At 32.3% G+C, this 20,889-nt stretch overlaps 1 protein-coding gene across 4 annotated transcripts in view; it reads right to left on the bottom strand.

The window, feature by feature from the left end:
• The window catches only part of LOC106079314 (F-actin-uncapping protein LRRC16A-like), a 48,263-nt gene extending 29,109 nt beyond the window's left edge, over positions 1–19,154 (bottom strand). For all 4 annotated transcript variants that reach the window (XM_056036330.1, XM_056036331.1, XM_056036332.1 and 1 more), the window contains exons 1-9: positions 18,896–19,154; positions 10,119–10,216; positions 7,659–7,709; positions 4,452–4,511; positions 4,016–4,140; positions 2,782–2,950; positions 1,268–1,341; positions 1,041–1,116; positions 365–453 (exon numbers count right to left, since the gene is read on the bottom strand). In XM_056036330.1, coding sequence (XP_055892305.1) covers positions 365–453; positions 1,041–1,116; positions 1,268–1,341; positions 2,782–2,950; positions 4,016–4,140; positions 4,452–4,511; positions 7,659–7,709; positions 10,119–10,216; positions 18,896–18,938 — 785 coding nt within the window. In that variant the 5' untranslated portion in view covers positions 18,939–19,154. The remainder of the gene's footprint in view (positions 1–364; positions 454–1,040; positions 1,117–1,267; positions 1,342–2,781; positions 2,951–4,015; positions 4,141–4,451; positions 4,512–7,658; positions 7,710–10,118; positions 10,217–18,895) is intronic.
• Between the last annotated feature and the right edge of the window lie 1,735 nt (positions 19,155–20,889).

Below are 20,889 nucleotides of genomic sequence, written 5' to 3'. Positions count from 1 at the left end.
ATGTTGTCAGTGTTTGATAATTGATGTCAATATGAAATTATATATATAAGCCAAAGCCCTAGCTGGCTGACTGACTGATAGTGTTATATAAAGATAAACATTAATCTCACAGAGAAAGTTATGTGACCCTAATGAGCTTTACTTCTTTTTTTTGTTCTAGTAAAGCTTTAATGGCTGCACAGTCATAGGTCAATGTCTTATTTAAAGAACTATATATTATGGCATCATAACAAGATCTACATCAGTATGGAAGCTCAATTCGCCAACACAGAATCTGCTATGCCCCCACCCCTTTCCTCCAAAATTACAGATAAATTATAGCAAGCAATGTATTTCTTTTATAGTAGAGAATAAATGCAAGTACATTTTAATTCCAGTGTTGCTAAGGTTTACTTCTTCAATGACGGAGTTACGTTTCAGCACTTTTATAAGCTCATTACATGCTTCCACTGTCTGAAAAGATAAAGATTGTTATAGAAATACACCAAAGATACAGGTAACTAAGCATTATGCATGGGATGAAATACTTGCATCTCAATGACATCATTGAAACCATTATACACTAAAACATTTACTGCTTTAAGCTATATCTAGTGCATTATTATTGTTTTTGACAATTTTAGAATCATTAATATCTTTTTCTTATACAATTTGATATAGAATAAAAGCTTATATAGTTGTTCAGAGACAATTAAAGATATGTTATTTAAATAAATTCCTGCTCTTTTAAGTTAAAATACTTTGATTCTATTTAAAGCAAACTAAAATTTGAATCAATAAAAATACAATTATATTTTGCACTACAGCCATAGCTGTTATAAGGATGACATATGCTGTATGAGTACTACAGATAGAGTTTTCAATTTGACAAAATATACTGTCAATTAAAAGAAAATTACCAAATAGATTAATAGACTAAAAAACACAAAATTCTATGGAAACTACATTGGCGAGACATCTGATTCATTAAGTGTAATTGATCAACTAAGTGTCCATGATAGGAGTACAATACATTGTTACAAACTTAGCAATACAATTACCAATTTGATATTGCTGGCATTAAACTGTTTGAACCAAGTATTATGCTCCAATGCTCCAATGATAGGGACTAAGTCTCTGTGAAAAACAAAGATAATGATTTTTTGTTTATTTTAATATTTGAACAGTAACATTGTTAATTTTTTATTTTTTTTTTGTAAATCTTAAATTCATTTTACTCATGAGAACTACAAGTCAGAAGCCTTCACAGTATTGTCTATTAACTTACTTTCCATTTAAGTGATCAAAATCCTGTAATCTTAGTTCCCTACAATCATGAGATAAGTAAATTGTATCAATGTCCTGTAGAAAAAATTGATATGATAAATGTGAAATATTCTGATAAAATACATCTTAAAAAATGAGATGAAACAAAAAAATATAAAAAAAATACTTTAAAAAAAAAAAAAAAAGCTTAAGTTATAATTAAGTTTAATTGTACCAATTTTGGAGAAAGACGGAAGAATCTGGGTTAAGGTTATCGTGATAATTTTTTAAATGTATTTTATAAAAAAAAATATAGTAGGACTTTAATTCAAACTTGAGGGCTCAAGCCTTCTCAAGCCCAAACACTAACAACTGTGCCAGCAAAGTGCTTATGAAAATAGAAGCTTTCATAGCAATCTATTGTTAGTTTCAAACTTGTAAACAAAAAGTATAAAGGGGACAAATTCAACTTATATAGCCACATAAGTCAAGTACAATTTCTTTCCCTTGTTTGATACCAATCAAAAAAAAAATTACCATTAATTAATTAATTGGTTAATTTTTTATATTGATTTTGTCTTATCAGGTACAAGAAATAACTGCAAAATTTCAACTTGATCTGAGAATGGGTCTGGTAAAAGTAATGTGTTCCAAACTTCTACCAGACAGAATGAGTTGATATAAGCTTTGTAAACAATACAAAGTTGGTTTAGATTTTTTTAATGCATGTATCCATTCCATGTTTAGTACCATCATTAGTAATAGCATGTTAACTAGCCAGTGAGTACAAGTAGTTCTAGATCTAGGATTATTTCTATGCTGTGTCAATGTTATCAAAGATGTTATTACAAAATCAATTCAGAGTAGTATAGCACTCTAGGAGACAAAATGATAAAGAAATGAAGGAAAGAGTAACTAGATAACTTTTTGGGGGCTTTTTTATTATATTATGTTTATCAATTACTTTTAGTACTTTATTTTATTGTGCCTATCAGATATGTCATTGAAATTTAAGCAAAGTAAAAAATTGTGTCCATACTTGAGAGAGAGCAATGTTTTGACAACCAACAAGACATAAAGAAGACCAGCCTGACCCCTAATACAGTAAATAGTGGAGAAAAAAAAGAATACAAGAGAATAAAGATTGATCAAGATGAAGTATTTGCAGATGAACACATTCCTACACAAGTGTTTATCAAACTCAAGAAGTTTTTTTTTCTTTCAATGTTCACTGGGTGAATGTATTAAACCTTTGTTTATAACTAACTTGAAACTTTGATACAAAACTCTAATATAAATAAGACTGATAATAAACTGCACTATAAAATTAAGATATATTTTTCATATTGTTAGAATTTTACCATAGCCCCTAGTATATGGACTGAGCATTTCATTATTCTCTATGTAGATTATAAAGTATGTTTCTATTTTCTGTAGTCACTGAATAATGAATTATGCTGTATATTGTTGTGTACATGTTTTGCACTTAATAAATGAGATATATAAACAAAACAAAATATTTTGAAATGTCCTGACCCACACAACTTCATCCCTCAAAGGCAAACCATGAAAATCACACATGCACTGATACATTGAAGTGAAACCTCCACAAGATCCACTCTCTTTCATCTCTATAGTTCTCATCATATCATGCATAGGTTTTAATCTCTCTGATGGTTGAACCTCCAATTTTAGTATTAAACGCCTGAAAATAATTCAAGAAGTTAAAGACCAAAAAAAAAAAAGAAATGCCAGAAAGAAAAACAAAATTTTATTGGTATAGTCTATTTGGCTCTGTAGTAATAAAATTAAACTTTTCAAACTAATACATTATTATGTCTGTGCTAGTGTTTTGAAGTCACTGTCACTGATAATTAATTTATAAAAGTGCATTTAGCAATATTGAATCCTTCATTTAAATAAATAACTATCAACTACAGACACTACCATAAAGTATCAAACTTTAAACAAATAAGAATTATAGTACTATAAGGTATAAAGCACCAATAGAAAGCATAGTGTAAGCTGACAACACTTGTTCAAAATTTAACAGACATAAAACAATACTAATATTGTCTACATATGTAGTAGAGTATTCATCTACTTAAAAAATGCATAAATTAGTAGGAAAACTAGAAAATAATATTATGTAAATAAATTTTTAAATTGTGTTTCATGTTGTGTTTCAGGACTTCATGATGTACTAGAAAATGTTGTTAGGACATCATGATGTACTAGAAAATGTTGTTAGGACATCATGATGTACTAGAAAATGTTGTTAAGACTTCATGAAGTAACAGAAAATGTTGTTAGGACTTCATGAAGTAACAGAAAATGTTGTTAGGACTTCATGAAGTAAGTGTAACAGAAAATGTTAAGACTTCATGAAGTACTGGTAACAGAAAATGTTAAGACTTCATGAAGTACCGGTAACAGAAAATGTTAAGACTTCATGAAGTACCGGTAACAGAAAATGTTGTTAAGACTTCATGATATGCTAGAAAATGAGTATATAGCATTTATATTTGCATGGCATGTTGTTTGGTTTCTTATTGTATCAGAATACTTTGACATTGTTTATGTGCTGATGGTTCCATGTACACATAATCCTTGCACTCAGTGGAATGTATAAAATTAGTAAACTATTCTGCATTCACTCATACACACTGTATATTTAAAATGAAAGTAAAATGAAATGTTAGAAATCAAATGTAAGAGAATCACTTCCCTTCTACTCCAATCAATGGATGCAAGTCAACATTCAACTTACTCTAGAGGATATGAAGGGAAGGTATGCTTCAAGCTGATACCAATGTGCAGGATAATATGGTCCATATCTTCTGGAGATCCATCACTAAGGAAATGATTGACTTTACCATCCACTACAAGATACAGCTTGATAGAAATAGTTTTTTACTTTGTAGTGGCATGAACAACATCAGGAATAAAGCATGCAAGTACAAGAAATAGGTTTTTGAGGCTACAAAATATGAGGAACAGTACAATAAGCAATACTCATTGTGCGTTTTCAAAAAACACATTTTTAAGTATGGCAAACAATATTAATTTAGTGTAGCCACATAACAAAACAGATATTATAGTATAATAAACAATATTTACTTTCTGTGGTCACAATAGAAAACTAAAGCTACTCCATTTTAAGTTTTACTGTAATACTAAGCCAAAAATGTGTAAAATAAATTTACCTGATTAGGTTTTTTACTTTCAATACTTTGTATTTCTAGGAAGTGAAAGCTGTTTTCAAGCTAGTGATTAGTGATTGGAGATAGAAGATGCAATAATCAGTCCTATGTATGTGTCCAAAATTACAGATTATGTTCTTAAGTTATACAATTATTACAGGGTAAAATCTATATCAGTATTCTTAAGTTATACAATTATTACAGGGTAATATCTATATCAGTGTTCTTAAGTTATACAATTATTACAGGGTAATATCTATATCCTAGAACACATAATATGTAGCAACATCATAAACCACTTAGACAAACATAATGTCCTCACACCATACCAACATGGCTTTAGGAAATATAGATCATGTGAAACACAACTAATAGGACTAATTGATGATTTTTCAAAAGGTTTAGATAATAGTGAACAAATAGATGCTATCTTACTAGATTTTTCTAAGGCTTTTGACAAAGTTCACCACCATAGTTTGCTTAAAAAATTAAAATATTTCGGCATTAATGGTCCACTGCATCAGTGGATTAAAGACTTTCTGATAGGGAGAGAACAAACTGTAATAATAAATGGCTCTAAATCAACACCGATAACAGTAAACTCAGGTGTACCTCAAGGTACAGTCTTGGGTCCACTACTATTTTTAATTTACATAAATGATTTACCAAATTGCATTAGTTCAGGAACAAAAGTCAGATTATTTGCAGACGATTGCATAATATATAGAACAATAAAAACAACACAAGACACAGATATTTTACAAAGAGAATTAGATGAATTACAGAAATGGGAATCAAATTGGAGCATGTCTTTCCACCCAGAAAAATGTCAGTTGTTAAGAGTAACAAAAAAACTAAAACAAATTAATTCCACTTATCTTATTCATGGCAAACCAGTATCACAGACTAAAAACGCAAAATAAATAATAAATAAGAACATAAAACTAAAATGTTACTTAACCTTGGTTAGGCCAATAATAGAATATGCATCCTCCGTTTGGGACCCCTCAACTCAAGAAAACATTAAGAAACTGGAACAGACACAAAATAGAGCAGTGAGATTCATAACAAACGAATATTCACATTTGACTAGAGTAACACCTTTAGTAAAATCACTAAATTTAGAAAGCCTTCAGGACAGAAGGCTCAAAAGTAAAGTAGCAATCATACATAAAACACTGAACCATAATCTTCAAATACAAAAACAAAATTTAATAAAATACTCTGAAAGACACAAAGATAAAGGCACATTCCTCGTCCCATATGCTAGGACAAATTTGTACAAATACTCCTTCTTCCCTAGTGCTATTAGAGCATGGAATGGGTTGCCTGAGCTAGCCAGGAAAACCAGTGACTTGGCAGAATTTAAGTCATTGGTTAATATGCATGACTAAATGCATGACGCGTAGGACGTAATCATCTTCTTTTTTGAAGTAACGTCTGTATTATATAAGATAAGATAAGATCAGTGTTCTTAAGTTATACAATTATTACAGGGTAATATCTATATCAGTGTTCTTAAGTTATACAATTATTACAGGGTAATATCTATATCAGTGTTCTTAAGTTATACAATTATTACAGGGTAATATCTATATCAGTGTTCTTAAGTTATACAATTATTACAGGGATAATATACTTAGCCAAGGATTTCAAAAATTCAAAAATCTACAAACTGAGGGAGTAAGGCTCCAGCATTAAATAAAGGGGCACAATCTAACATAAAATGCAGAACTAAAATTAGTAGTAATTCTGAGATTGCCTTTCATTGGTCTCATGTCGCACACAATTACAGATTTTAACAAGGATTTTTTTTTAAATAGACAATGTATTATCATTTACAATAGTTCTATTTTTAAAATATTCTATCTTATCACTGCTTCACTTTATATCCATTCTGTTTTATCACAGTTCTATTTTATCAATGTTTTCTGTGTTATCAATTCTGATAACTACTTGTACTCTTTTGATCACACTATATTTGATCTAAATAAGGCCAGTCAATGGATAAGTTGAATAGGTTCTTTCTTAATGTGTTTGTGTGTGTGTGTGTGTGTGTGTGTAAATAGACCTGAGCACAAATGTACTTCCTACTGCAATGAGGAAGATTAAATAAATTGTAAACTGATATTGAAGCTTTCCAAAAGGTTTTAGAGAATTAAAATGCTTCCTTGTCTATGTCAAGTAGATAGATTGAAGATATATATATATATTATAATATGCTTAGAAAAGACTTCCACATACTTGTATACACTAAAATGAAAGAGGGGATGATATAGCTATAATAGGATTTTGTAAACACTATATTCAATACAGTTATCTGATAAACATAAACAAAGCATTTGTAATTATAAAGGAAATGTTCAGTTCATCATACTGTTACATTGGCAGCAGTACAACAGTTTGTTTACATTTGCTGCATCGAAGTCAAACTTTTTGTTGCTCTTTGTAAACACAATTTTTTTTTCATACCATTTGTTAAATTTTTATTATCAAAATAAATGAATATAGAAATCTAATTCTATATCCTAATAATAGTAAATAGTAAAAATGATGTTATTTTTTATTTGTCTTTATTTGCCTTTCTAAACATATTTTTATGTTAGAAATATTGAAATGTTTTGATCTTTTTACTCTATTTCTTTGCAGTACAAATAACAGAGCATAGCACAAAGACATTTCAATGCTAATTAGTATGAATGTCATTAATAAAAAATGGATTGAAATCACTAGAATATTTTCAAAATATTTTGTATTTTCTATAGTCACCAGCCTGACTAACAACTTTTTATATAAACTGGCTCCAGGCAAATTTAAGCAAACTAATGGCTGCTGAGCTGGTTTGAAAATACGCCCTAGATAAACTCCATAAGTTATTGTAATATTAGATTTTGTTTTAGAGTAGTATAAAACTGCTTTTTGTTCTCAAGTAATAGACTTTTTACTCCTCAAATATTCGTAATATATTAAAGATGTAAAAGTGTTTCTAAAGTAATGTGACTCTAGAATATTTTGCTCCTATTCTTCTGTGTAATAAATTCTATAAATTATTTATTCAACACAACAAAGCCTTAATGCTACAGTTATCTAAAAATAATTTAAGGTTCAACAACAAGGTACATCAGCTAATGACTGCCCTCAGGGAAAAACTTTATTTTTATTAATTAGCTTTTCAGTAGGTGAACTATCCTGTTGAAGTCTAATACTTACTTTTGAAGGCACTTTGGGTGTAAAAATGAACAAACGAAATGCAGAGCAAGCCTGTTAATATTGACACAAAAATAGAATTATTAGCATTCTTTATGATAAAACTGCTCTTGATATTAAGCTCTCATAATAATAAGTACCAGGTGACAGAGCCTTGCTCGATTGAATAATTTGTTAAGGAAGCATATAAACCAGAACTTATTTTGGAAATATTTTTGTACATACAAAAATGAGCAATTAAATAAAGACTACAGAGAGTTTCTGTTCTTTTATGTAAATGTAATTGTACATGATGATTAGAATAGAAAGTCTCTACTGGCCCTGATCAGACACCTATCAACTTCCCTTTAAAGCAATGCATCAATGGATACTTTGCTATCCACCTTTAAAGCAATGCATCAATGGATACTTTGCTATCCAGATTTGTGAAGTTGTCTACTACATTAAGGGGGTGTCTATTCCCGGTGAACTTTGTGGCCGAGTAGATTTTATTAGGTAACTTCTGGAACATGACTTCTGTTTTTCTGAGGTTTATAGTTAAACCAAAAGAGGCGGCAGCGTACACAAATTCGTTGAACGCGAGCTGGAGATCAAGTCAATGTGAGCAAGTAAGGTGTAGAGAAGCTGTGTTATGACCATTCCTTTGTTTTGGTATAGGGCAGTAGACTTTAAAGATTGTAATAATTCACCAGCAAAATGGACCTGGCACAACAGAATGCGACAACACATGTACCGGAAGCTCAAAATTGAAACCAGTGAAATCTGCCCATGTGGAGTATCACCAGAGAATGCTGACAACGTCCTCCAAAACTGTTCTTTACCAAGTGGCCCGTATAAGACATTGGCCCCAAAACACCCCAATAGAAAGAAAACTATATGGAGAGCTTGATTTAGAAACCACTGCGCAGTTCATCTCATGTATTGGTCTAGTCATCTGAACGCTCCAACACAACAATGAGAACGAAGAAGAAGAAGAAAAACCAGCAAAATAAAATATTCCCCGCATAGTAGGACTACATTAATTATTCTAAGCTATCTAAAATGGGAATAGTTAGTCATTTGCTTTGAAAAGAAAACTTGACATATCAGATTTATAGATGACATGTATTTGTTTACCAAGTCACAGTAAATTTTAGCAATGGGTCAAACTAAATACTTAATTGAAACTTTTATCGACTGTATAGGGAGGTTTGTACATAATGTTGAAGGGGTTCGAGTCACCAATTAGCACATTTTAAAACCATCAAACATAAGAATTTTTAGTGGCCCCTGAAACGAGAAAAGACAATATTAGTTTTGTGTGGAATGACTACCAGTCTGCAATTCTGTCAGTCCTGTTTAGATCTCGTAAACTAGAAAATCCGACATCATGATATTTTAAACCTTTCAAAGTTCTGATGCAACGGTACTTTTTTCTTTTCTGAAAGTGAAAAATATAATTTTTAAAATCAACTATGCAAGCAGTTTTTTCATAAAAATACACCATTTTTACAACTATTCCATTGGACCATTGGGGCACCACACAAGATATGTCAACCTTCTTTCTCCATTCTTCTCTGTCATTTGCCTTTGATAGTATTTCATTCTGATATTCTTTCTGAAAATATTGAAACCAACCTTTTTACCTGCTTGGGTGGACCACTTCAGGGCCCTATTTGTTGAGTTTGTGTTTCCACACAAACTGTCTTTATAACCTTGTTATAACTTGTGTTTAAATGTCTAGTTCTATGCAATACTTTATTTATCATTCTTGACATAAGGTGTACAGTATGTGAGAGGTGGCTGAGTGACACTAGACAAAGAGTACTCATTATCTTAGTATTATAAGCATTACAATGCATTTCATAAATATTCATATTGTATACTTAAATAAAGCACAGACTCTTACAAACACTTATGTAGATTGATTTATTATGGAACTATGTAAGAAAAAAAAATTACATTAAATTTTCTGATAAATGATTAGTTATTGTATTTTAAGAAGTGCTCTATAAATTGTTTACACTTTAATTGAGGAGAGTTGTGTAGGTAGATTTTACTTTGTTGACAAGGATGATAGAGCCTACAAATATTTAATTTGGCTTATTGATCCATTAAAACTGTTCATGTTTGAAAAGAAATGTTTTAGTGTATTGCAGTGTAAGCAATGTCGTTTTTTTTCCTGTGACATCATTTGGAAAATTTTCATTCATAAAACATTCTAGCCAAAATAAATTTTCTGATAATGAAACATTTTCAAACCATTATTATGGTCGAGCTCAAGTTTTTGCGATGTGGTCAATGAGTTAAGAATTTTCTTCTCAACAATATACACATACCTTGAAATTTTAAAGAAAATTGTTATATATACAAGATTTACTCGTTTAAGAGTATAGGATATAAGAAATTGATGATATAATATAATTCTATCTATTCTTAATAACAAGTTTTACAAGTGTACAATGTTTTTTGTTTTTTACTTACTATTATGCGACTTTCAATTCTGTCTGATCGAATTTCCATTTTGACCATTTTTTTCAAAGAAAACTTGACTTGTCTGTCAACAGCTTCTCTGATGCTGTCTGCAACAATATCAATTGAAGCTATTCATAAAGTGCAAACAACTTAAAACATTATATTTGTATATATTTTGTTAAAAATGTATTCAACTAAAGATTATTATTATCTATATATATAATTCTCTTCAAGGCTCAACAGTTTGGACACCAAGAAGTAAAGGAAAAATCACTCTTTTATTTCTGCAAGTCGGACTAGAGTTACCCCACTTTAGCGGCAAAAAAAAAAGGGAGGAGGAGAACAAGTAGTATTCACCTGTCACAAAATAGCAGGGCCGGACTTAACCATTGTGACCAAGAAGTCATGAAAAGATTACTCTTTTATTTCTTCAAGTCGACTATAGTTGCCCCTCGTATTTTTAGTGGCGAAAAAAAAAAAAAGAGGGTGGGGGGAGGACAACAAGTAGCACTAAATAGCAGGGCTGGACTTAACCATTGTGGGGCCCTATGCGAAACAGATTTTGCAGGGCCAGTTTGGGTAGGGATATGGATAATAAGTGAAAATTAAGAGTTTGTATTAGAAAATAATTCGTATTTGCATTTATTCATTCTTTACTACATACAGAATTACTTTACAAGCCTTGCGTGTAGCGAAGTCATACAGTATATCATCAAAATTCTATTTCCTACATAGATCACGCTCAATAGCAAGATTTACCAAATGTTTAAATCTATCTAAGAGAATTGTTGAACTCAAGTAATTCTTCATTAGTTTGAGGTGTGAGAAGCTTCTTTCACCAGATTCCACAATTACGGGTATTGCATAATGCCGTTTTTTTATCGCGCACTGGATTGGCGTTTATCATATTGAATGACAAATAGACAATTTTTGTCCATATATTTCAGGAGATTTTTATGAGTTTTCACAAGATTTTAATAATTTCAGGAGATTTCCAGTAGCTCCTGGTAAATCAGGAGGCAGCGGGAAATCTTTATAAGTTATAATTAAAATGGTTTAGTTTAATAATTTACACCTAGAATTAGCACGGGTCCTATGAAAGTGCGGGGCCCACTGCTGTAGCATAGGTCGCAGTGGCCTTAGCCTGGCCCTGCAAAATAGCTACGTATGCTACGCCATGGGTCGACTAGTTATTATTATTAAACTCAAAAGGTATATGATTTATACAACTGTAATTATTTAGTTTTTTGCAAATGTAATAGTAAAGTGAATGGGATAATAATGTAAGAGTAATGTTAATTTCTTATTGGCTTTCTTTGACATGTCTTTGGGTTTCTCTACACTAATCTTTGTAAATAAAAGCTCTCATACAAGTTTTCACCACTAATCAGAGTAAGCTGACATCTGGTAATTATCCCCGGGGTCCTTGGGAAACATTGCCTTGGGTGTGCAGCCATTCACAATATGGGCATGTTCCCTGCACAATGGAGTAATGCTACATCAAACAATATGTATTCCCTTATAAGATATTCAAATTGGACTTCTTCATTCTCCTAGATAGGGGAAGTAACCCTTCAGGGATTATGGGTACGACAAGGCTTGAATTGTGCTGATGAGAAAAATTCCATAACTAAACTAAACTTGTTCTCCTATTCATATTGGATTAAATGGATTAAATTCTTTTCCCAACTCCATAATGCTATAAAAATGGCACAAACTGCCTTAGTAGATTCTATATATCATTGTAAGAGATAAGAGCTGTAATATTTAAGCCCGCCTGTTCAAGAATGGCATCTAATAAAACCTACCATACTTCTTGTAGCATGGAAGAAATCATGTCTCATACAAAGGAGAGACAGAATAAGAGAGAGGGAGAGCAGGGTTATGCTTATCAGTGTTTGTTAATTGTATTCTAAAGCATAGTTTTTGCTTTAGTAGCCCATCACTTTTGATTGCCTCTGTCTTTTTGAAATTTGTAATGCATTAGTGATTTGTGCTAAAATAGTAAAATAGTTTTAAAAATGTAGTCTTCAGTTCAATATTAATTAAAATAGCCTCTGTTAATGTCATTGATAGTAATAAATAAATATTTGTGAAGACACCCTATTTACACATAGGCTATGATATGCATGTGTTTTTGTGCCTATTTAGAAGCATTTTAGGTAGAACATGTTTAGCTGATAACTAAATTTTCTTAAAAAAAAAAAATCTCCCTAACCCCGGACCTGCCCTTCTTCTGTCCTTGAAGAAAAAAAAGACATCTTTCTATCAGTGCACTTTAAGCCCAAGTAAAACCCTAGTTTTTTAGAGTAAACGAAACTAAATCTGTCTGAACTACAATGGAGCATGAGCCAAAACAAAGACTAATTTCGTCATAGCTATCAAAATAAAGGCTCATTTTTTAACAAATATTGAGAGGTGTTCACTAATATCAGAAAACTGGGAGGTATTCGTTAGATGAAAATGACTATATGTATAATATATATATTTAGATATATATCTAAAGTAGCTCTAGAGCTATAGAAATAAGAGAACCTATAATTTATAGATCTAGATGGTGACTGGTCACTTCATCCCCCAGTCACTTCATCCCCCGGTCATTTCACCACACCTTGGCCTTTGATGATAAGTTATCAGCGGCACGGTCATACTTATTCTAATCGCACTTCCATATATCTCAAAAGATTTCCACTACTTGCACCACACTTTGGCCTTTGATGATAAGTTATCAGCAGCACGGTCATAATTATTCTAATCACACTTCTATCTCTCAAAAGATTCCCACTACCTGCACCACACCTTGGCCTTTGATGATTAGTTATCAGCCGCATGGTCATAATTATTCTAATCGCACTTCTTTCTCTCAAAAGATTCCCACTACTTGCACCACACCTTGGCCTTTGATCATTAAGCTATAGATAAGTACACCTCCAGATTTACCATATAATATTAGATTTCTCATTAAGAATACAAAGTGAAATAGGAAACACCATAAAAGCATAAGTAATATGTCATAAAATGTCAAAAAGAAAGCATTCTACATAATCATATTTATATATAAAATATTTAATTGGGTATGAAATGACTGGGGATTAAGTGACCAGAGATGAAGTGATCGGGAACTATCTAGATCTAGAATTAAAATTTATAGGTGTACTATAGTAATCTAGAATTTCTATTAGACTAATTAGAGTAAATCTAGATTCTATAACCAGATCTAATCTATATTTAATTATAGATCTATAAATAGATCTAAATATTACAGTAGGCTTTAGACATTAAGAGTTAACCCTTTTAAGACAACGCAGCCGATCTATTGGCTTGGTGATCTAGGTCTGAACTAGATTTGACTAGATATATGATCTAGTACTAGTAGTAGTGTTACTGATACCCATCCATGATAACATGGTTTAGAACAGGGGTGGGCAAATTACGACCTGCGGGCCACATGCGGCCCGCCGAAGTGTTTTATGCGGCTCGCGAAAACCTAAATAAATCAAGTGTGCCCACACATTACACATATAAAATTGCAAATATATTAAAAATAAATCATTGTAAATATCTATAGAAATTATTGAAACTTTTGATTCTTACTTATAATGAAGAGGCTAAAGAAACATTGTCTCTAAACGTCCTTATAAAAAGTTTAAAGTAAACGAACATTATATTTAATAGCAATATTTCGATAAATTCAGTAAAAGACATAAGCCCAGGCCAGTATTTATTCAATGCTATGAAGAACTGTGTTGAAAGAGTTGGGTTGGTTTGTACAAGATGGCAAGGGTAACAACTGATGGAGCTTTGACTGAGAAAAACCAAGTTTTTAATAAAATAAAGAAAATATCCCAATCATAAACTAGTAACTGTAAGGTTTACAAAAAGCTACACAGAATTTAAACGTGTATCGGCATTTTAATTTGATAATAGCTTATAAAGCACAGGGCCATCCGTCTCCAGGGCTGTCCCTAGGCATAGTCAAAGTATGTTGCTACTAAGGTCCGTGATTTTTGGGGACCTCGCAAAGGAAATATGCTTTGATTTAAAGAGAAAGAAAACAGCGAAACTTAAATTTAATGTTATTGTTTGAAGTACACTAGGTCTTTAATAAATTGCATAATTTTAGTTTTTTCCCTTTATTTTGTATTTTTATATTTTATTCGGGGCCTCCAAGTATCCAAGGCCGGCCCCGACTGGCAGTTCCGAAAAGTACGTGAAGATTTGGAATTAAAACATTCTGATATTCGGTAACACAGTAGTATTCGCTGGCCAATCATTAGATCAACATGGAATCTCAAGGAAGAAAATGTTAGGTTCCTTGATGGACATTGACTGTGACTTTGTTACTTAATATTTCTAATGAAGAGTTGAAGACAGACTTCATGTTTATCATCGAAAACATTGCAATTTGTTGTTTGCACATGAAATGTATGTGCATCTTAAATCTTTTCAAACAAAGCTATTCCATTTCTTGAGGCCAGCAAGAGAAATTAAGGCTTTATCATTTTACCTTAGCTGAAAGGTGAAACTATTTCTAGTGAAATGGTTGAAAAGACTTATTAAATTTGGATTCCTTGATTGTGGAATTTTATAACAAATTTTATGACGTCAAGAACTTGAAACCAGTTTTCAATAGCCTCAGTTCACGATTTAATGCAGAAGCTGACTCAGCTCCTGATGACATACCTCCAAGCAAATTATGACCTGAAAGAGAAGTTATAGTCAGTTCCTTCGTGGGAGTTTTATGGGTGCAAAGCTGTATATCCACACTTTAAGAAACATTTCACATTCATCTTTGTAAAAGCTTTTCTTTTTATTTGAAAATTATCAAGTGTTAGAACAGGTCGATGCTTATTGAAGTTAATTTGACAATAGTCGCAAGAAAAGCAACGACTAGTAAGCTAGTTCCATGGTTCCGGAACATTATGCACGAGAGTAAACAGTTATATACTTCATATTAAGTACTACTATACATTCGTGTTGAAATGATGGATGTAAATGGAGAATAGCAAAATTTTAAAAAAATTTGTAAAGTTAGTTCAAGAAATTGCTAACTCTTGTTTTAATTTCTCATATATATATGTGGACCCAAATTTTATTAATGCAGCCCTCGGTTGAAAAAGGTTGCCCTCCCCTGGTTTAGAATTACGGATGAGGAGCTGCATATAGAGAAGACCTGTAAATATGCCCCATGGGATTAGCACCCCGTAGACTGTTTTATGCTTTTTATTCACAATCAATTCAGTTCAGATGTTTGTCAGGGAGATATGATGCCAACTTTCTGACCAACAAACATCTCACAAGAAGATCCCTGGGTCATAAATCGGTGTCTTTTACTGTGGCCAAAAATGAAGGTATTTGTTTCCATGGTACCTGGGGGAGGGGGAAGAGAAAAGTAAGTAAAGTAATGTGACAGAAGTGTCTGAAGGGTCGTGGACCTTGTTTCCCCAAACACAAGTGTTAGGACTTATTCAGGCCTAAAACTTCTTTCAAAACTCTTACAGTTTTAATTCTGTTCAGTTTTGAAAATTTTGTTTATAAATTTGTGTGCATAAATTATGGTAATTAGCTTGGCTTATTTTAATAAATCATAATAAATCATAAATGTTAATATTTCAGTTTGATTATATGATATTGTAAGTTGTAGCCTACAGTAGATTCTTATATCCGAACACCGACTTTTGGGAACTAGGTCAAATTTTTATTTTATTTTTTTATTAAGTGAAGGTTTAACTAACACAAAAACTGAAAGCAGATCAGATTCTTATTCTTCAACTAATGGACAATAAAAATAGCTATGTTCCTTTGAATTACCACTCATAAGTCAAGATTTTATTTTAAAATAAATTGGGTCACTTCATGCTCCTATATTGAACACAGTTTTTTGTGCTTTCCCTTCATTGGACACTGAGCACCATCAATGAACACCACTATGTAATTGCTAATAAATTATATCTGTGTTAATTAAAAAAATTATTTAGATTGTATTATTCACTTCTGCAATATGTATTTATAGTCTATTGCCTCATATACTCTCTCTCTCTCTCTCTCTCTCTCTCTCTCTCTCTCTATATATATATATATATATATATATATATATATATATATATATATATATTATATATATATAATTTATAGTTTATTTATTTATATACCTATAAAATCTAATGTAGAAACAGACAGAAAGAAATCTATAAAGATTATAGATCTGTAAATTAATTATTATAATTTAATAAACGTGATATTTTCAACTAGGCTACATGTATTCTCTCTGTCTCTTTCTTTTAATTCCCATCCATGGAACCTCTTCTTGTTTTCATAATTTGGATGTTCATTTTGTTACACCTTAACACCCTCTCCCTCCCATAGATGCTTATAATTCTTTTCATGACTCTCTCCCCCTTCCCTCCACAGTCTGTTTGATAGGTAGTGACACTACACGCTTAGTGTATACTATACCTCTCCTCACCGCCAGCTCACCTGGCGTGATCACTGGCAGTGGGCATGGTCTGTGGCTTCAAATTAGCAGCCCGCACTTTTTCTTTCATTCATAAATTATATATTCAAGATATTTTGATCTAGGTTATGTTTATTCATTGAAAAAATCATAGATTTATTAATCCCAATAATATTTCTTATTATGATTTTGCCGTGTCCAATGAAGGAGAATGAGTTAAATTCATTATTATTCATTGGGACAGCTCCTTTTTTAATTTTATTTAACAGCCAACAGTATAAATGTGATTGTAATCTTTCTCAAGATGTTTGGAAGCTTATTTTGATATATGCGCATGCCCATCAGCCTACGATCAAATAATAATATAGCCCTCATCCCTTATATGGGTGTAAATTGCCAGGGGAGGTTAAAACAACAGCTTTACATACATGGTAACAGAGAATCTAACAAAATGCCATCATCTTTGGAAAGGGGGAACAAAAATACCAGAACTTATCTAAAATTGAACATGCGCAGTCCCGAAATGTCATTTTTAGCTCCAAACAAAAAAACAAATAAATTACAAACAAAAAAGCGAGGCGTTCAATGAAGGAGAATTTGATGGGGTGTCTCTTATATAAGAGCTTGTTTACTCTATTAGTTCATTCATTTCTTTTCAACTTCAATAATATACATATAGTAGCTTCTTATATTAGGCACAGCTCATCGAATTCTCCTTTAAGAAACATGTCGCTTTTTTTGTTTATAATTAATTTGTTTTTATGTTTGGAGCTAAAAATGACGTTTCCAATTTTAGATAAGTTCCTGTATTTTTGTTCCGCTTTTCCAAAGCAGATAGCAGTTTTTTAGATTCTCGGTAACCAAGTATGTAAAGCTATTGTTTTAACCTCCCCCGGCAATTCATACCCATATAAGGGATTAAGGCTATATTATGAGCCTGTTTGATCGTAGGCTGGTGGATCTATCAAAATAAGCTTCTAAACATCTTTAGAAAGACATTTCAATCACATTCATATTGTTAGCTGTTAAATAAAATTAAAAAAGGAGGTATTTCAATGAATAATAATGAATTAAATTAAATTAAACACATTCTCCTATAGTGCACAAGGCAAAATCGTAATAAGAAATATTATTGGGATTAATAAATCTATGATTTTTTTCAATAAATAAATGTGACCTAGATCGAGATATCTAGAATATATATAATTTATGAATGAAAGAAAAAGTGCGGGCTGCTAATTTGAAGCCAGAGACCATGCCCACTGCAGGTGATCACGCCAGGCGAGCGCTGGTGGTGAGGAGAGGTATACACTAAGCGTGTAGTGTCACAACCTATCATACAGGCAGTGGAGGGAAGGGAGGAGAGAGTCATGAAAAGAATTATAAGCATCTATGGGAGGGAGGGGATGTTAAGGTGTAACAAAACGAACATCCAAAATATGAAAAGAAGAGGGTCCTTGGATGGGAATTAAAAGAAAGAGACAGAGAATACATGTAGCCTAGTTGAAAATATCATGTTTATTAAATTATAATAATTAATTTATAGATCTATAATTATATAGATTTATTTCTGTCTGTTTCTACACATAGATTATATAGGTAGGCATATATATATATATCTAGAGAGAGAGAGAGAGAGAGAGAGAGAGAGAGAGAGAGAGGCAATATACTATAAATACATATTGCAAAAGTGAATCTACTTCTTTTAATACAATCTAAATAATTTTTAATTAACACAGGGGAGAGATATAATTTATTAGCAATAACATAGTGGTGTTTCTTAACGGTGCTCGATGTGCGCTAAAGGAGAAAGCACAAAAACTGCGTTTATTATAGGAGCATGAAGTGACCTGATTTATTTTAAAATAAAATCTTGACTATGAGTGGTAATTCAAAGAAACACAGCTATTTTTATAGTCCTTTAGTTGCAGAATAAGAATCTGCTTTCAGTTTTTTTGTAAGTTAAACCGTCACCAAATAAAAAAATAAAATTAAAATTTGACCTAGTTCCCGAATACGGTGTGCCTAATATAAGAATCTACTAGTTTTGTGTACTACATATGTAAAGTAATTAAAATTAGTTTTTTTTGTTATGATTTTTTTTTTTGCAATAGAAGTGTTCAGTTTGTAAAAAGTGCTCTGTCTTCTTGTCACCATTGACCAAGTCCAATGATCATTGATGTGCTGAAACTAGTAAAACTGTAGAAGGCACTGTCTCAAAAGCGTTAAGACCAGTTAAGACAACTTTCAGTCTTTTGAACTTATTTTTTTATATTAAAATTAAGATAGCTCTAGAATCATAGACTTTTACTTTTTAGTTTAGTAAGTTTACCTTGCAGATCTCTAGTAAGATCACTGTTCTTGGGGCCTGCCATTCTGAAACTAAGAGTAATATCCTAAGGGTGGTTAAGTTGTTGATCTAGAATCAAGAACTATCTAGATTTATAGATATATCTAGATCTATATATTATTCTCGTCTTCATTGGTGAAAAATGTCAAAGTTCGATTGTTCATTGACGGAAAGTAAACACAGCTTTTACATTAAGCTTACTCAAAAAACTTCGCCATTTTGTTTAGTTAATTATTACTTCTTCCGCGTTCTGTGATTTTCCCGATTTATAAATATAGACTAGCGAAAAATTACTGCTTGCAGTTTTTTCTTTGTAAGGTTTATTCCCCTAGATCCTAGTAATTTTTCTTGTAATTAATTATTTATTTAACAATTTATAACAGCTTATTATTGTTTCACCAAAAGTTACGGTTACCACTACATGCAATTTTTTTTTAATCTATTTTATTTGACTCCGTTTTCGTAATACTTATATAAACATGGAGAAAAACTGAAAGTATTGTTATTGCCCTGCCCTGCACACCGCCATCCAAGTTAGTGCCGAAGGTGTGCTCTACCTTGTGCACTGTTTGAATGATCTAAATTCTAAACTATCATGATGTCCGATTTTCATTTTCTCTTCTAGTTTCTGAGATCTAAACGGGACGGACAGACGGACGGACAGACAGGCCACACAAAACTAAATTTCGGGGGCCGTTAAAAATCATTAAAAGTTTTAGTAACACAAATTTTAGTTCTACAATTATTTTTGTGTGTGAAATTGTGTATCGGAAAATGCCGGGTACTTGAAATAAGCTAGTCCTAAAAAAAAATCTTGGGTAAAAGACTCGTCAAATAAAGTACTGTAAATGGTAATTTCAGGCACTTGTTTCAGGTCGTTTCTTTCTATAACCTCTATCGTTATACAGAATTTTTTTCTCTATCAGGCACACTTAAAATTATAGCATAATAATGCCAGGGTGCCAGGACATCCGCGCTGTTATCAGTAGTAGACGTCTTAGATGGACATACCATTTTTTCTTTGGTGATCTACATTTGTCTTCCACCTCCGATGCCTAGGCGGATCTTTAAAATAAGGTGGCAAGATAAGATAACCAATGAGGAAGTGCTACGAAGAGCAGGTTGCCAGGACATCCGCTCTGGTATCAGCAGCAGACGCCTTGGCTGGCTTGGCCACGTTCGTAGAATGCCAGTAGGTCGACTTCCACAGGACATTCTGTATGGCGATCTAATAGAAGGCAGGAGAGCCGCTGGTCGCCCACTTTTACGTTATACGGATGTATGCAAACCCGACATGAAGCTCTTCAAAATCGACACTTGGATGGTACACATACCGTGTGATTGTCAACAGAGTTGAGCCGAAGGCTCTATTAACTCTAGGCGTGTAAGCCTGCTTGAACAAACCGCTCTGTCTGGTAGAGGTCCAAGTCAATGTCTATGTAAAACATTGTTATTTCAGATGTATCTGGCACACCGGGCTCAAATACTAGAATGCATGGCCGAAGGCCAAGCACACCAGGAAACCCCGCCATTTTCCTATGTTTTACCAAGCTAACCGTACATGTATAGTCATTAGTGTAACGATCCCTTGAGGAACGGCGTATGGATTATCACACATACTCCCACAGAAGTCTTGTTTTGCTATTCATTTAGCCTACTCACTTCCTCTAGCGTTTTCCACCCGAGTGCCACTTTGAGGCAGAATAGCGCTAGCGTACTGGGGGTACACATGCCATAAGTAGAAATAAGGTTAAAATTCAGCGGCATCTGGTGATTACAGATGTTCAGCTTTTGATCGCAGTTGTGTATCAAGAATCGGCTTCTTTAGTCATCGAGAAATTGCAAAGGGGAAAGATCATCTCTCTAGACGTCAAATATAGGGCTATGGATAAAGGCAATGGAAAAAAAAAAGTTTTATTTCATAAGAACTTGTAGTTAAATTGGTAAATTTTGTTAGAAATATTTACTGCGAAAAT

The sequence above is a fragment of the Biomphalaria glabrata genome, chromosome 7, assembly GCF_947242115.1.
Source record: "Biomphalaria glabrata chromosome 7, xgBioGlab47.1, whole genome shotgun sequence".
In the NCBI taxonomy this organism is placed as follows: Eukaryota; Metazoa; Mollusca; class Gastropoda; family Planorbidae; genus Biomphalaria; species Biomphalaria glabrata.
The sequence above is the reverse complement of the archived record's forward strand: the minus strand, read 5'-3'. Positions and strand labels throughout refer to the sequence as shown.